The sequence below is a fragment of the Petaurus breviceps genome, unplaced genomic scaffold, assembly GCF_028583685.1.
Source record: "Petaurus breviceps papuanus isolate PSGF00001 unplaced genomic scaffold, PetGlider_PUasm1.0 178, whole genome shotgun sequence".
Classification (NCBI taxonomy): domain Eukaryota; kingdom Metazoa; phylum Chordata; class Mammalia; order Diprotodontia; family Petauridae; genus Petaurus; species Petaurus breviceps.
Window position 1 is genome coordinate 48,876 of NW_027185777.1, and position 16,894 is coordinate 65,769.

Consider the following 16,894-nt stretch of genomic DNA (forward strand, 5'->3'; position numbering starts at 1 on the left):
TAAATTCTAGCAAATTATAACCAGTGCCTAGCCCAGGAAGTGAAACTAAAAATATCATGGGAACAGGTGAGATGGTGAGGTAGTAATAGAAAGAAATAATGCCAGGATAGCCACATGTCACACTGTGGGGTGACATATCATTAAGAGACCTAGAGAAAGGGCTCCAGCACATCTGATTGGCCAAAAGAAGGACTCTAGCATATCTGGGAGGCTGGAGGAAGGACTCCATGCTCTGTACAAAGCAGGGGCTTCACAAGTGGTTGCCGAAGCTGATTGTCCATGCTAACTCTGCAGGGAACTGATCTCAAGCCAGAGAAACCATGCTTCAAAGCCTGCCCTAAAGCCATGCCTCCTCCTGCACTTAAGAGGGGGTCTGGGGCACAAGATACAAGCCAGCCTTGGCAAGGCAGCATGTGTCCCCAGCCCATCTGAAAGCCGGTGAAGCCTAGCAAAGCAGCCAAAGGTCAGGCACAGAGAAAAGCTAGGGGAAGCAGGCAACATTGGCAATCCAATTAGGCCTTAATAAGATGTGAATTTGTTTCCCCTCAGAATGATAGCTGCTTACCTCTAAGCAGGCATATTTTCCAATGCAGCGATGCCTCCTAATAACATCAGCATTATTACCATTCCAGTCACTGCCACGGGATACAAACCTTGAAATAAAATGTCATTTCTCTAATTAAAGAATGTCCCTACAGGAGATCATTTCCACGGCTTGTAACTCAGAGCCTTAAAGAGACGTTGATAGTCTTTGCTGTGTCAAGGGCCATATATTTAATTTACTTGGCATGTATCTGAGAGCTGGACAACTGATTTACTCAGGATGTGTGAAAGCCTGCAGATGTCCTATCTGAGCACTGTTTCTTTGTTAAAAAAGCTGGTGTCTCAGCATCTCTGGGAAGACTCAGTGTGGTCAACTGCTCTGCTTTATTCACCTGGGCCAAGACATTTTTCCTCTTTCTCATGGGTCTTGCAGTGTAGAGGTGGGCACCACAGAAACCAGTACTGGGTTTAGAGACAGGGAACAAGGGTTCCGATTTTGCCATCTTAAAGCAAAGCATTTCAGTTATCTAGACTCAGTTCCCTTATCCGTAAAATTAGGGGCCTGAAGATAACCCTCTAGAACTAGGAAGAGGTCAAATAAAGTCAACATACTTTTCCAAGCAATTCAGTTAAGTAATAAATTCAAGACCAAAGAAATGGTAGAAAGAACACTGGGGCAGTTAGGTGTTGCAGTGAGTAGAACACCAGGTCTGGAGTCAGAAAGATCTGAGTTCAAATCTGGGCTCAGACATTGACTAGCTGTGTGACAGTGGGGGAGTCACAACCCCTATTTGCCTCAGTGTCTCCCCTGTAAAACAGGGCCACACTGGAGAAGGAAATGGCCAACCCCTCCAGTATCTTTGTCATGAAAACCCTACGGATAAAAGTCTGTGCGGTCATGGAGAGTCAAACACAATTGAACAACTTGACAATAACAACAAAGAAAGGACGCTGGTGTCAGAAAAGCCTCATCCAAACTCCACCACCTTCTGTGGTGGCCTTGAGAAAGCCATTCACTTTCTCTGTGCCTCAGTTTCCCCTTCTGTAAAAATGGAAGCAGCTTCTCCTCCCCGCTTCACAGGGCTGACGTGCAGACCGAGGGAGATCACTGGTGCAAGCGTGCTTCGAAAACAGCAACTTGCAGATACGAAGTATTCCCACAAAATCCTCACCATGAGGTTTTCTCCTCCTCCCCCTGACTACCTGCTCCTAAGTGTGCACAGGGTACAGACCTGAGATTTAAAATGGGCTCACGGCGCCCTCTGCTGACCATGATCAAGAGCTGCAAAGACAATGACAAACTTCCATCTCTGCTCAGGGTCCCTGGGAATCAGAATCTGAGCCTGGAGACCCTCTACATCGGTGCCGTCAAACTGTGCGCTGCATGCTTACTTAGAAAGTCATGAGCTCACATCATCTACGTTATGTTGTATTGCGCTTTTATTTATTTTGTTAAACATTTTCCACTTAACATTTTAATCTAGTCCAGATCTTACTGGAGAGTTTGTTTGGCTTGGCAAGGTACTTAGTCTGACACTTCTGATCTAATGAACCCCATCATTTCACAGACGAAGAAACAAAGGCCCAGAGAGGTGAAGAAACTTGTCCAAGGTCACACAGCCAGTGGGTGGCAGAGCTGGGATTCAAGACAGTCCTCTGACACTTAAAAAAAATTATAATAATCCAGCACTCTAACCTCCACACCACACTGCCTGCCCTCGCTCCCTGCTTCTAATTAGGACAGAACACTGAACTAGGCAAAGTTTATCTTCAGACCCTGCTCCCTACACATTCCCTCCTCCCCCCAAAAGAGATTTTAATGTTTAAAAGGATCAAAACTACAGGAATCATTTTAGGCATTGAGCTATTTTTTAGAGGAATCTTCCTGGATCCCCTGCCTGAAACCACACCCTGTAGACAAACACCTATTGTACCTACATATAAGAATGTTGCCTTATATTCAGTAAGGCATAGGACTGCCATTTAGGTGTGAAAAGGGGGGAGGGGGGGAATCTGGAGGAAAAATAACTTTGGAGAAACCCCAGATTCATAGTTCCCAGGAATTTGTAAGTAGGGAAAAAAAGCCAATAGCTTAAGGTTGAACTCTGGATCTCCAAGGGAAAATCTCAAAAGGAGTACCCTTGTCTTCTGTAGATTGTAGAAATCAATGTATTTACAACCTAAAATCACCCCTCTTGGATGGCATTTATACTCATGCATATGGGCAGCTGTGTGACACAGTGGATAGATCGCCAAGCTTAGAGTCAGAGAGATCTGGGTCCAAATCCAGCCTCAGACACTTACTAGCTGTGTGACTTGAGGCAAGTCACTTAACCCTGTTTACCTCAGTTTCCTTATCTGTAAAATGAGCTGGAGAACAAAATGGCAAAGTACTCCAGTATCTGTGCCAAGAAAACTTCAAATGGAGTCATGAAGAGTCAGACATTACTGAACACCATCTCTCTACCCCCTCTTGAAATCAGGAAAGAATCTGATCCCCACTGGATACAACGAATGGTATGCAGTGCTGGATTTGGAGTTAGGAAGGGTGGCATAGTGGAGAGTTAAGGTTCTAGATTTAGAGGGAGGAAATTCTGAGTTCAAATCTAGTCTTATATACTCACTTACTAGCTGGGTGGCCCTGGGCAAGTCACTTAACCTCACTGTCTGTTTATTCACCTGTAAATGGGGATAATATAATAGTGCCTAGCTTATTGGTGTACTGAAAGGATTAAATATAAATAAATAAATGTAAAGTGCTCCTGGAAACCTTAAAGCATTATGTAAGTTATCATTATTATTACTACTTCCACTACTACTACCACTACTTTTTTTTTTTACTAATAATACCGCCACTACTATTACTTTACTACTACTGTTTTTTTTCCTTTTTTTCTTTTAAAGCAATTGGGGTTAAGTAACTTGCTCAAGGTTACACGGCCAGTTATTTCTGGGTGTGGTGCTGAGTATCTGAGGCCGGATTTGATCCAGGTCATCCCGACACTGGAGCCGGTGCTCTTACTCGCTGAGCCACCTGGCCGCCCCTAAGCAATTGGGGTTAAGTAACTTGCTCAAGGTTACACGGCCAGGTGTTTCTGGGTGGGTGCTAAGTGTCTGAGCCCGGGATTCGATCTCCAGGACTTCTCAACACTGGAGCCGGTGCTCTTACTCGCTGTGCTACCTGGCCGCCCCTTTACTACTACTGTTAGTGCTGCTGCTGCTGCTACCACTTTGACTCTGGATATTGGAGAGGATCTCCAAATAAGACCCAAAAACACCTGAACTATAAGATAAAGCAGTCAGTGACCTTGTCATGGAAACATCTATTCAGGCCAATCCATCAGTACAAGATAGAAGCCAGGGAAACACGTGGCAGGACTCTCCTCTCCACTAAAGACCACAAAGAGGACATCTAATCCCAGTTCTCTGGGCTATTGTCCTGACTTACTAAGTATTCTGATGAAGGGAATACTACAAATTATGACCTTTCTTCTTAGCAGATGTTCCCTCCCCCCAATTCTGCCTTGTCATCCTTGACCTAAATTTACAGCCATATAATTATGGAATTTCAGAGGACAATTGAGGTCTAACTAGTCCAGCCCCCTCTCCTCCAAAAATGAGCCCCTTTGCTGCATCCCTGATAAGTGTGATGCTGGGCAAATCACTTCACCCCATTTACCTCAGTTTCCTCATCTGCAAAATGAGCTGGAGAAGGAAATGGCAAACCATTCCAGTATCTTTACCAAGAAAACCCCAAAATGGGGTCACAGAGTTGAACATGACTGAAATGGCTCAACTATACACACACACACACACACACACACACACACACAGTATGACTACTTAACACCAATTTCAACAGGCTCTCCCACAAATAATAACTGTTATTAGTTTAGTGACTCATTAAGAAGCAACAGGACCTTGGACAGTGTTTAACTGTCCTTCTAAGGATACAGAGTTCAGCTATTCTGGAGAGGACTGTTAGCTACAATGGTTGAAGAGAGTGTAGAGAAAACAGATGAAGAGAACTTATTTGCTAAGAATATAAAGTTTATCTTGCAAAAAAAACAGAATTGTTGAGAGGGGATTTGGTACTCTGAGAGAACTAAACGGTGGGACTACATTTGCAGAACTGAGAAGCTGGCAACTGTTATGATGGGTAAAGGGCGTGATATTTCTCACGGCCCATATATTATAAATAGCCATGTCTGTGTCATTGTTGATTACACTGTTAATAAACAGCATAGTCAGGAACCCTGATGTTAATTTTAGGAGGGAGGGCAGTAGAAATATATAGATATAGGTATAGATAATATGTTAGTAAGATCCTATGGGAAACTGGAGTTTGTTTTTTTTATTCTGAAATAACCTTTTCCCATAGGCTTTTTATGAAGTATCTTTATTTAAATAAACTAGGGTAGTGGCTCAGAATTGACTGAGAGATGTTGCAATTTAAGTAATTAATAAGGAAATATCCAAATATGCTCCTTGATTGTTTAGAAACCAACAAAGAAAATTAGCTAGTAACCAGTAGAAAGATTACCCCACCTTGGCTACACAAGGTCAACCCTAAAACAAACCCACTGTAAATGGGGACTTAGAGCTAGGATTTTACATTTTTTTCTTTCCTATACATATTTTCTCTCATTTTCCACTTTCAAACTCCCTCTTTCCCCCCATTCCGTTAAGTAGGAATTGTTTCATTCACTGTATTTGCTCCTAGAATAGTAGAAGCTTAATAATTGATTTGCCTATTTTATTTATATTTGATACATGTTAACTGTACATATTACTTCATAGATTATTACTGCATATAAATATTATTTTGTAACTTATTGCATATAACTATTATTTATTAGGCCATTACTGTTTATGTTGCATGTTTAATCATTAGTTTAGCATTAATGATCTGCTAAATATCACTTTTATATTACCACTACTTTAAAAAACAGAGACTGATATTTATTAATATTATAATATTTTTAAACTATAACCTCAGGGATCTATCTCCTGATTTTGAGTTGACTAAAAGAATAAAAACAAGGACATTAAAAACATATTGAAATAAAAGGTCAAAGAACTGAGATTGGAAAGTAATTCATGGACAGTTCGGGGCTGGGGGATTATGTTGCCAGGCAACAGTAAAATGAGTAGTACTAGTCTTTGAAGTTTGGAACCAACCTTAGGTATCCGCCAGTTCGATGACCCAGGGCAAGTCCCTTGTCTGAGCCTGTTTTCTCCTTCAAAAAATGGGGAAAATAATGAGCTTAATAATGAGCCGTTGTGAAGCTCAAATTATATAATGTATATAAAGGAGTACTGTGAACCTTAAAGCAACATGTAAATAAACATGAACTGTTTAAATATTCATGTATGAATAACTAGATTCAAATTAGAAGGCTCTTTTTTTCATCTGATAATAATTAACATATGATGCTTTGAGATTTATATGATGCCTACATTATTTTCAACTGGGCTTACATGCCTATTTTGAAAAATCTTGGGACCCCACTTGGAGCTTGCAGTTTTTTTTTTCCATTCTTTAATAGTATTTTTTTCCACTTACATGTAAAGATGATTTTTAACATTAATTTTTTTTTTGAGTTTCAAATTTCCTCCCTCCCTAAGACAGTAAGAATTTTAAATAAGTTATATATATATGCAATTATGTAAAACATTTCCATATTAGTCATGTTATAAAAGTTGAAAGAACAAAAGGGAAAAGACACAAAAAAGGGCAAAGAAAGTGAAAATAGTATGCTTCAATTTGCAGTCAAACCACATCAGTTCTTTCTCTGGATGTGGACAGAATTTTTCATCGTTGAGTCCTTTAAAATTGTATTGGATCATAGTATTGCTGAGAAGGGCAAAATCATTCAGTCAATCATATCATATAGTACTGATGTTACTGTGTGGAATGTCTACTGGTTCTGCTCACTTCATTTTGCGTCAGTTCACATGTAAGTCTTCCATGGCTTTTCTGAAATCTGCCTGCTCATCTTATAGCACATTACCATTCGTATACTACTGTTCAGGTATTCCCCAATTGATGGGCATCCCCTCAATTTCTAATTCCTTGCCAGCACAAGAGCTGTTTTAGCATTATCTTGATGACTACAATGGGTCCTTTTATCAAAAGACCTGGCTCCAGCCACTCAACCAGCTGTATATAACCTTGAACTAGTCATTTAAACTTCCTATGCTCTCTAGGCATGGCAGACAGCTTCCACTTTTCAAGTCTCAGAATCTTGAAGTTGAAAAGGTCATTTAGTTTAACTAGCACCAGCCTATGTCTGAAGACCCTGGGTGATGGTGAACCAACCCACCACCACCTCCTCCTGAGGAAAACCGTTCCCTGGGGACAACTGTCATCAGGAGAAAGTTTTCTCTTATGTCAAGTCAAAAAGGATGGAATCATAGAAAGCAAATTAGTGATTATCAGCCCCAAAATGGAAAGTCCTCTTTGGCACTGGCCTCTCAGATCTTATAGAAACATCGATGAGATTTTTGAAAGCTTCACTTCTGAGTACTTAATTCTTCAAAGACAAGACACCAAGCTAATTGCCCTTAGAAGGATATTCTGTACCCACACACACACTAATCAAATACAAAACCTCTTCAGGAATTGACTCTATACATGGGAATTCCAGCCACTTGCAATTTGTAGGATGATAAAACCTAAACTAATTTATCTCAGATACCCAAGTAACCCTGGTGGGGAAAGGAGAGTGGTAGTATGGAGATGATAGATCCTAGACTTACTTAGGTTATCTTACTGAGCTTTCCCATTTCAGTAGATGAGAAAACTCAGGTTCACACAAGCAAGCTCTCCCTTAGTCACATAATAGTAGAGATGGCATTTAAACCCCAATCCCTCTAACTTGAAATCCTATACTCTGAGGCCATGAATCCCAAACCTCCTTTTAGGAGAGACTTCAGCTCAGACCACTCATCACCTTATTCCTTCCTCACCTGGCATACACTATCTTTATAGCTGAAGAAATTGAGGCAAACAGATTAAGGATCTTGCCCAGAGTCCCAAAGCTGGGAAGTGTCTGAGCTCCAGGCCCACTGATCTATCCAGTTGCCTCTAAGAACTATTGTTCCATCAGTCACATCCCACTCTGCGTGATCCTGTTTTCTTGGCAGACACTGGCATGGTTTACCTTTTCCTTCTCCAGCTCATTTTACAGATAAGGGAATTTGAGGCAAACAGTTAAGTGACCTGCCCAGGGTCACACAGCCAGTAAGTGTCTGAGGCCAGATTTAAACTCAGTAAGATGAAGCTTCCCTATTCCAAGCTCAGCATTCCAAGCACCATGGCACCACCTAGCTGCCACCCATAGTCTCTAATAACGGCTACCATTTCTACAGCATTTTAAGGTTTGCTTTACACACGTTATCTCATCTGGTCCTCACAATAACTCTGGGACATAGGTTCTATTATTACCTGCACTTTACACATGAGAAAGCAGATGCCTCCCGACTCCAAGCCCACATTTTGTAGATGCCACTATAATTAATGCCCTTGGACACCCAAACCTTGGAAGAATCAAGTTTTACTAGGATATTTGAAGTGCTTTACACACACCTTCTTTGAGTCTCTTAATCATTCTATGGATTAGGCAAGCCCAGTAAGAGCCTGCAACCATATTTTCAGATTTGAAACAGCAAATGAACTGATCTGAGGGGACTGAGAAAGTATCCTCCACAAACCTCTCTTCATACCATTACTTTTACTTACATGGTATTAAAAAGCCACCAAGTTAATTTGTAAGTTTTTCTTCCACTTTCTGCTTCAAAATCCAGTTCATCTGTCCCCCATTTCCATGGCTTATGCACAAACACCATCTTTTAAGCCACCAGCTTTCAGGATTTTTCTCTTCCGAAGAGGCCTAGCCTAGCATCTACAGCACATTTACAGAGTTCTTAGTTTGCAAAATGATTTTCCAAAAAAACCCAACTGACAACCTTCAACCCTTGTAACCATGGGCCTATCCCCATTTTATGGATTGGGAAATTTAAGACACAGAATCCAAGAGGATTGCCTGAGATGACAGCTAGTCCAGTGTCCCAACTCAGCACTCCCTGACTCCATTCTGGGCTCTACCCACTAAGTCACCGGACTGTACTACAGATCTCCAGGGTGGTCTCTTCCACTTACCAAAAAAACTGAGTTTTCCAAAGCATTTCCTGGTTCATACCAGTTTTATGGTTTTCTCACTGACTTTTAACCTGAGGTCTGTGAACTTTCGCTTTTTAACACTTGGTAAACTATTTCAATATAGTAGGTTCCCACTATAATTCTTTCAAGCATCAAAACATTCTGAAAAGGGATACAATGGCTTCAGTCAAACAAGGGGATCCATGACACAAAAAGTACACAAAACCAAAACCTTCTGAAAATAATCTTGGTTTTGAAATGGTCACATATCGTATCAGCAGCAACAACTAGGGACTTCACCATCCTCCCCACCCCTTTCCAAAAAGCACATGCTATCTGGTTAGGCAGAAGAATGTGCCTGTAATGTGCCTTTTGCTAGGGCAACATTATTCCCCACAAATCCCTGAACAAGGGGGAAAAGTACCTAATTATGGGCAGTCACTAGGTGATGACTCCCCATGTTCTGGGAAAATCCCAAGGGAACCCAAGCCATGGACAAGCAGTCACACATCACACCTCAGCCAGGCTGATATTCCTAAAACCACCCAGGCTTCAGATAGCATCTACTGGCTCAGGCGCACTGTACTAAGTGCTTCACTAAGTGAAGGAGATAAGCGTTAAGCTGACCGTAATTCAGATTTGAAGCAGTAAATTCACTAAATTCCAATTATCAAGATGCTTTACTCAATCTTTGGTCCAGAGTAACGTAACAGCATTAAGGTTAGAAAAGTGGATCAGAAAGCATTAAATCCACACCCTAATATTGAAGTTGCTGGTCATGTCCATGCCAATGCCATACTCCTAAATCTCTCTGGCACCAAGTCTCCTCAAATCATTCAATAAAACCAATGTTAATCCTATGCCAAATGAAGAAATACTGAGCAGATTCCATAAGAAGTCTTACAAAGTGTCTAAAGTTTCAGGAAGATTCTTCCTGAAGTGTGAAAACCTGGGGCAAAAAATTGGGATAATCAATATAAAGGATGAAGGAACTCCAAGAATGTTAAGAAACCAATGTTTATTTTTCAATCAGCATTTTTCCAACACTATTAGAGCATCTGGGTTAAGACCACTCCGTGGTAGTTCCTACCCACTCAGTGGCCTGAGCAGTAGGAGCCGCAGACCAGTCCTCAGTAGCTGGCTGAGCACTCCAATCTTCTAAAAACAGAAAAAAAAAAAAGGAAGATCATGAGCTGTTCCCAAAGAGCATCATCCCCTTACCCCACTTGCCTTTTAGTTCAACAAACATTTCTCTAAAGAAAAATACCTGGGGCGGCCAGGTAGCACAGCAAGTAAGAGCACCAGCTCCAGTGTTGAGAAGACCTGGAGATCGAATCCCGGGCTCAGACACTTAGCACCCACCCAGAAACACCTGGCCGTGTAACCTTGAGCAAGTTACTTAACCCCGATTGCTTAGGGGCGGCCAGGTGGCTCAGCGAGTAAGAGCACCGGCTCCAGTGTTGGGATGACCTGGATCAAATCCTGGGCTCAGACACTCAGCACCACACCCAGAAATAATAACTGGCCGTGTAACCTTGAGCAAGTTACTTAACCCCGATTGCTTTAAAAAAAAAAAATGGAAAAAAAAAAAGAAAAATACCCATGAGAGCACCCACACGAACCACTCATCGGTGTCGAGGACATTTTCTAAATCCCAAACTCAAGAAAACAGCCATTGTGCTGCCAATGTTCCTGGCAAAAGTGTTCACCTCATATGTACCCTAAACACAGCAGGATCAAGGCTCCCCATTCTCTATGTCCTAATACACTAATTATGACGCTCTTTAACCCCAACACTTACCGGTGGGGAACTGCTGAATGGGCACAGACGGCACCTGTACTCCCTCAGACCAATCAGCCACCTCTGGTTGAGTAGCAGTGAATTCTGGGGCGGGGGCAGTCCATTCACCCTGAAACTCCTCCTTTGTCACTGCCTTCTCAGCTGCAGCCTGCTCTTCCTTTTCAATCTGGCAAAAAAAATGACATACACATTATTATACATGCTAAACAATTCTCAAACTGTTAAGCGAAACAGCTGGTAATAGTTTCCTTAATTCCAGAAAATTGCTCCTATTCACTGTGGACCCAACTATGCCCCCATAATGTACAAACTACTTTCAACAAGAAAGGGCCCATCGATTTCAGTAGTGAAGATGACCAAGTTACCTCCTCTGGATCCCTGTAGAAGTAAAGATCAGGCATAACCTCCCAGGGGTGTTCCCGGGAGATGGTACCACGCATCCGCAGGACTTCACGGGCCAGCATCCACCACATCAGACCCACCGAGTGAGCTCCCTGCAAAAATCACACCGTTGAATAGAATCAAGCAATATTGTGGTAGTGCCCTCACTTCATAACTGCCCGCTGTCATCCTTTCTCTGGCCTCCATAACAAAATCAAAATATGTAACATCTACCTGTGGTCTGTTTCAAAGTTCAGTGTGGTACACAAAGAACCTCTCAGAGAACCTTAAACCAATCTATTACCCATCTGCAAATTCATAAAATCTGGATAAGGAACCTTTTTTTTTTCTTCTGGAAGGGCAGTTGGGGTTAAGTGACTTGCCCAAGGTCACACAGCTAGTAAGTTTGTCAAATGTCTAAGGCCGAATTTGAACTCAGGTCCTCCTGACTCCTGGGCCAGTGTTCTATTCACTGCACCACCTAGCTGCCTCAGGTCCCTCTTTAATAACAGTGGAGGCTAAGGAATAACAAAGGCAGAAGGAAGAGAAAAAGGTGCAGAAAAAAGCCTGCTATACCCAGAAGCTGGGCACTTCTTGGGTCCCCATCTCTTTATCCCAGGTTGCCTAACATCTCCTCTAGGTTTATTTCAGTTTTTTACTCCTCTGTTGCATGGAATACTATCAAACTCCACTCATGGGACCACAAAGGCCCTTGTGGTGTTAGCGAAAAACCTGCCATTAATATAGCACACAACCTACACTTGTGAGTTCATTGGCCAGTAACTGGCCTCAGCTCCAAGCTCTAACAGTGTGCAAAATGCCGCCCAATGAGCTCTTGGGGAAGAGCTAATTAATTCAAGGCCAAAGGCCAAAGGAGATGATTTGTAAAGAGTTTAGCACAGTGCCCAGCACACTGCAGTCACAATACATAAATGTGCACCCCAAGGCCAAACCGGGGAAAAAAAGTGATGGTGAGATCCTGGCCGATACCTTGTTGTTACATGGAATAGCAATGTCCACATAGCGAAGTGGGGAGTCTGTGTTGCACAGGGCAATGGTTGGGAGGTTAACATACGATGCTTCAGTCAGAGGCTGGTGATCTGCCCGAGGATCAGTGACCACCAAAAGGCGAGGCTCCCTGAAAGCTGCCTGAATCTGGTTAGTGAAGGTGCCCGGTGTGAAACGTCCAGCAATAGGTGTGGCGCCAGTGGCAGCAGCAAATTTCAGAACAGCTCGCTAAAGACAAAGAATGAAGCAAAGGTTTACAGGAGACCTAAACTAAATTCCCCAACAAGACAGAAGATAGGGACCATAAGTTCCTCCATGTACACACCCAATTTAGCACAAGTTTCTCTTTGGTAACGAACTTCAAAAATATTCTCCCACATTTTTATTTCCTATCATATAGAAAAAACCTCTCCCCATTATTATGCCCTAAGAAGTGATAGAATGGACAGTTTCAAAAGAAACTGAAAAGACCTCTATGAACTGATGCAGGATGAAGTGAGAAGAAAAACAATCTATACAATGATAACATTAGAGGAAAACTTTAAAGCTCAGTGATAAACTTTAAGTCCCCAGAACTGAATATTAATTAATCACCATCCACATCCTGCCAGAGGCAATGGACTTAAAATCCAGAGACCCACATTATTTTTTTGCTGGACATACATGTATTTATTGTGTTGGTTTCTGTTGGGAAAGGAGGCCAGTTAGGATAAATTCTCACCAAAGGCCTTACATCCAAAAATATATTCCTGAGAAAATCTTTTAAGTACAAAAACAAGTAGATGTGATGAATTTCCTAACTTTTTCATGCGTTCAATGAACTACAAAAAAACCTAGCTGAAAGGGATATTTCAATTCAATCAAGAATCAGGCTTGCTAAGGTTTGGGTTTTTTGGAACTAACATATCCAAGTAAATTCTAGTCAGATATAAATCCTAATGTTTTTATGAGTCTCATATTGGCCCCAGATTTGAATTTGTATGAAACATACCAATTATTGTGTAACACATAGGTCAACAAGGAAGGCACCAACAATACAAGAACTTACAATTCCCCCCCATTCTAGGTAAGTTACCTCTCAGTTTTGTAATCAGCCTTTAGACATCCTCAAGACGGAATGTGCCTGGCTCTGAACTTGTTTTGGAATGTGTATTATTTAGAAAATAAAGCAACACCAAAGTCTTTATATTTACATTTTGCTAGCTCATCTTTCCATATTTGCTCTTGACTTTATCACTCATTAGACTGAAACAGTCCCATGACAACAAACAACCATCCAAAGACCTCTAGAAATTATAAATAATTTGACACTGCCAACAATTGACCAACAAGTTAAGAGCAACAGACACCCTGTGTGCACCTCCAGATTCCCAGCTATCTCTGGTCTACTTAAAAGACCATGATCATGTAAGAGTGCTGGACTGAACACTGGTGATAACAGTGATGGCAGAGCCTCAGTCACTTCATCTGGACCATTCACCTGTCGTGAGGATCAATGGGAATGTACCTGAGGAGCTATCAATGTGACTTATCAGTCCCATCCCCACATACCTGGCCAGTGTTCCTGGATGAGATGACACTAACATCGGCTGGGTTTTCAATAGCAACAATGGCACGAGCAGCCAGCAGAAGTTTTTCCCAAGTTCTCTTCAAATTAATGATGTAGATGCCTACAGTGGGCAGAACCAAGTTCTCAAAACCAACTTCCATGTAACACTAAAAATATCACCTAAGATCAGACATGTGGCAGTGACTACTATCAAACTCCAGTCACAGAGGCAAGCTCTACTGGTGTTAGCGAAAATCCTGCCAACATACTATAGCACACTTCCGACACTCAGAAGTTCATTGGCCCAAAACTGGCCTAAACTCTGGGTTTTAATAATGTGCAGGGTAGAATTAACCAGTCAAGTCTTTTGCTTGTATTCTTACTTCTAACAATCCCAAGCATACTCTGATCACCTGCATTATTTAGAGCTGCAAAGTGGTTTCTTCTGTTACTGTTTGATGTCTTTGTGGTAACTGCAAATCTCTTATTTTCACATCACAATTACATACTATTACTTATAATTTATCTCAAACTATTCTAAGGTATTCAAATGAAGAAAAGTTCACTATTTTTAAAAAAGCTACTGCAATACCTATTAAATACAGGGCCTAGAGTCAGAAAGACCTTCATTCAAATAGTTTCATACTTACGAGCTTATTTAACCTAACTGCCTCAGTTTCCTCAAATGTAAAATGGGGATAATAATAGCACCCACCTCACAGGGCTATGAGGATCAAATGAATTATTTGTAAAGCACTTAAATTATGTACCAGCACCTGGTACCTAGTAGAAACTAAATAAATGCTCATTCCTAACAACCCAAATGCAAAGGGATTACATGGTCAAAGGCATGGTGATAAAAAAAAATATAGTCACATTGACCTATCTAGGAATTTACCAATTATGAAATTATGTTAAATCAAGAATGAAATATGAGGATGCTTGTATTTGCAATGCCTTTTTTCCTTTTTCAAAATGCTAAATATCTTGGAGAAGGAAACAGCAAACCACTCCAGTGTCTTTGCCAAGAAAAACCCACTAACAGTATGGTCCACAAGGTCACAAAAGAGTGGAACATGACTGAACAAAATTACTGACGTCACGTAATCACATAATTTATAAAATTAAATAAGCTCATGTATAAACCAGAGTATGGCAAGATATTTAGCCCTATCACAGGCTGAACTTGAAAATTTGAGAATCTTTAAATAGCTACAAATAACGTACACAATGGTTTTGCCTACTGAGTGATGGCAATTTTGGAGAAAACCTGGTTCAAAATACTACACCTCAGAAACATTTACTTAACATGTTATCAGAAATCACTTAATTCTTAGTTCCCTTATTTGCAAAATGGGGAAAATACACTCACACTCACTTTGACCTCTGTTGAACAAGAGATTACTACTACTACCACCACCACCACTGTCAAAACAGCTCAGAAGACTCGCTCCTAAAGTCACCTCTGGATGCCCAGGAGCAGCCGCCTAATAGGAATCAATAAGCAGGTCTCCCAACCTGGGCTCTGACCCACCGTCACTCTTTCTTTTGTAGATATACTGTTCCATCTGGAAGTCCAGATTGGTGCCGCCCAAATGGGTTCCTGCAGCCAGGAACTTGAGGACATCCTCCTCTTTCATCTGCAGGACATCTAGGGCTCCGGACATCGTGAAAGTTTCCCTTTAAAGTTACGACGGAAACCTGAAGGAGCAGAAGACAGTCAGAACCCCCGGCACTGGCTGCCTACTGAGAAGCCCGTCCCGAGTCCACTAGAAGTTCCTGATGAACCCAAGAGCGGAATGACCGTGAGCAGCGCGGTGGTTCCTGCCTCTGGAAAAGTGCCAGCTCCTCCTGTCAGCAGCGACTGCATCCCAGCGCCCGCCCCCATACCCCCTGGCTCCTGGAGCCTGGGCACCCGCCCGCTGGGGAGGGCGCTGACAGTTTCTCCAGTGCGGTCTGCAGACCCACAACGCAGACACCTTTTAATTCCTAGTAGTGTACCGAGAAATGACCCGTATTTTTGAACACTCGAGTCTCTGGCGGGTGCTCAGCCCTTACCCGCGACACCTCCGCGACACTGCGCTTCACAGGACATTGCGTTCGCACCGGGGGAGGGCCTGGCTGTACGGAGAGGTGGTCGCGGCCCCCAACCCAGGCCTCAGATTGCGAGACCTTGGAACGGCGCTTCCCTCCTCCCGCCATCGGGGGCAGCGAACGCCCTTCTGCCCTGCCCCGGCCGGAACGCCGGCACCCGAACTTCCCCGCAGGAGGCCCGGCCCGGCGGAGCCTCCACGTGTGCCCGCCCTCCCGAGGCCTGGGGCTCGCGCGGCGTCAGCGCCAGCCCGGGCTGGGCCCCCCCACCCGCCCGCCGACCCCTGCGGCTTCCCGCCTCCCGCTACTCCCCCAGCCCATGGCGGTTGCAGCCGCAGGGACGCGACGAGAAGAGCGTACGCACTGACCGAGAACAACGCCGTATGGAACCCTGCTCGGGGCAGCGCGGAAAAGGAACGCGGGCGGAAATGACGTCCTTATATATCCCGGCCTCCGCCTGTAGGCGGGGCTAGCGCAGGAAGTGCTTCCCTCAAGAGAAGCGCCTCAGTCGCCGGCCGGTAGCCGCCAGGGGGCAGAGCAGTGCGCAGTGACGTTCCAGAGGCAGCGACCCTCCACCAGAGGCCAACAGGAAAGGGAATCGGCCGCTTCTTCCCCCTTCCTCTCCCGCTCCCTCCGAGGACCCCGCGTCTGTGCGTGCGCGTGCGCTGGAAAGTGCGCCCCCGCCGCTGGGAAACACCGTCCTGCGCCTGCGCGCGACCCTCTGGCCTTGGGCGGGCGCGCCACAAAGTTTAAAGAATCAAATTAAATTCTGAAGTCCCAGTAGTGGCTTGAGGAAAGGGAAGGAGTAAGAAGGAGAAGTAGGAAAGGAAGGGAAGAAGGAAGAAAAGAAAAAAGAGAGCGAGGAGGAAAAGAAAGAAATGTCCGAAGCCCTGGGTCTTATTCATTCCCGGGCATGGATTCAAGTGCGACCTTGCCAGCTGGGTGACACCGCGGGTAGAAGGCGGGGCGGGGAGCCCAGGAGACCGCAGGCTGGGGACCATGGGCATGGAGCGTTGTGTATCCCGTCAGACTCCGGATGGGCTACCTTTTATTACAAAAGGCAGTCTGTGGACTGGAGGAGAGATTATTCAGGGGGGCAAAGGTGACATAAAAACAAAAGGTAATCAAATGTAAAAAAGAAAAGTAGAGCCTCATTTACCCCTTGCTAGGAAATTCCGTGACTAATATTCATCATTTGCGTCTTCTAAGGTTTAGGGGAAGAGCCAGATTTCATTTTTTTCCGACTTTGTGTACATTCCTGAACTTTACTAAAGGGCACAGAAATCCGATGTTTAATAACCCGTCACTGAATCCAAGAATCGCATTTGTATAACGATACTTGAGTTAAATGGGCCGT

The 16,894-nt window shown here is 43.3% G+C and overlaps 1 protein-coding gene and 2 non-coding genes across 3 annotated transcripts; all 3 read right to left on the reverse strand.

Annotated features, from left to right (window-relative positions):
- Nucleotides 1–9,706: 9,706 nt before the first annotated feature.
- RPSA (ribosomal protein SA) lies at nucleotides 9,707–16,063 on the reverse strand. Its single transcript, XM_069086128.1, has 7 exons — nucleotides 15,906–16,063; nucleotides 14,981–15,147; nucleotides 13,449–13,567; nucleotides 11,880–12,125; nucleotides 10,874–11,002; nucleotides 10,509–10,674; nucleotides 9,707–9,865 (listed from the first exon to the last, which is right to left on the reverse strand). The coding sequence occupies exons 2-7, from the start codon at nucleotides 15,111–15,113 to the stop codon at nucleotides 9,771–9,773; spliced, it is 888 nt and encodes a 295-aa protein (XP_068942229.1). The 5' UTR covers nucleotides 15,114–15,147; nucleotides 15,906–16,063; the 3' UTR covers nucleotides 9,707–9,770.
- On the reverse strand, nucleotides 11,551–11,706 carry LOC138160033 (small nucleolar RNA SNORA62/SNORA6 family). Its single transcript, XR_011168060.1, has one exon. It is a non-coding gene; the product is annotated as a small nucleolar RNA SNORA62/SNORA6 family (small nucleolar RNA).
- Nucleotides 13,637–13,790, reverse strand: LOC138160034 (small nucleolar RNA SNORA62/SNORA6 family). Its single transcript, XR_011168061.1, has one exon. It is a non-coding gene; the product is annotated as a small nucleolar RNA SNORA62/SNORA6 family (small nucleolar RNA).
- Nucleotides 16,064–16,894: the final 831 nt, after the last annotated feature.

What these genes read in the sequence shown, in the direction of transcription:
- RPSA (XM_069086128.1), bottom strand. Translation starts at nt 15,113, where the DNA reads ATGTCCGGAGCCCTAGATGTCCTGCAGATGAAAGAGGAGGATGTCCTC. An exon ending in CTACAAAAGAAAGAGTGACG is followed by an intron (nt 13,568 to 14,980) that starts GTGGGTCAGAGC and finishes TGCCCACTGTAG; the next exon opens with GCATCTACATCATTAATTTG. An exon ending in TCTACAGGGATCCAGAGGAG is followed by an intron (nt 10,675 to 10,873) that starts GTAACTTGGTCA and finishes TTTTTTTGCCAG; the next exon opens with ATTGAAAAGGAAGAGCAGGC.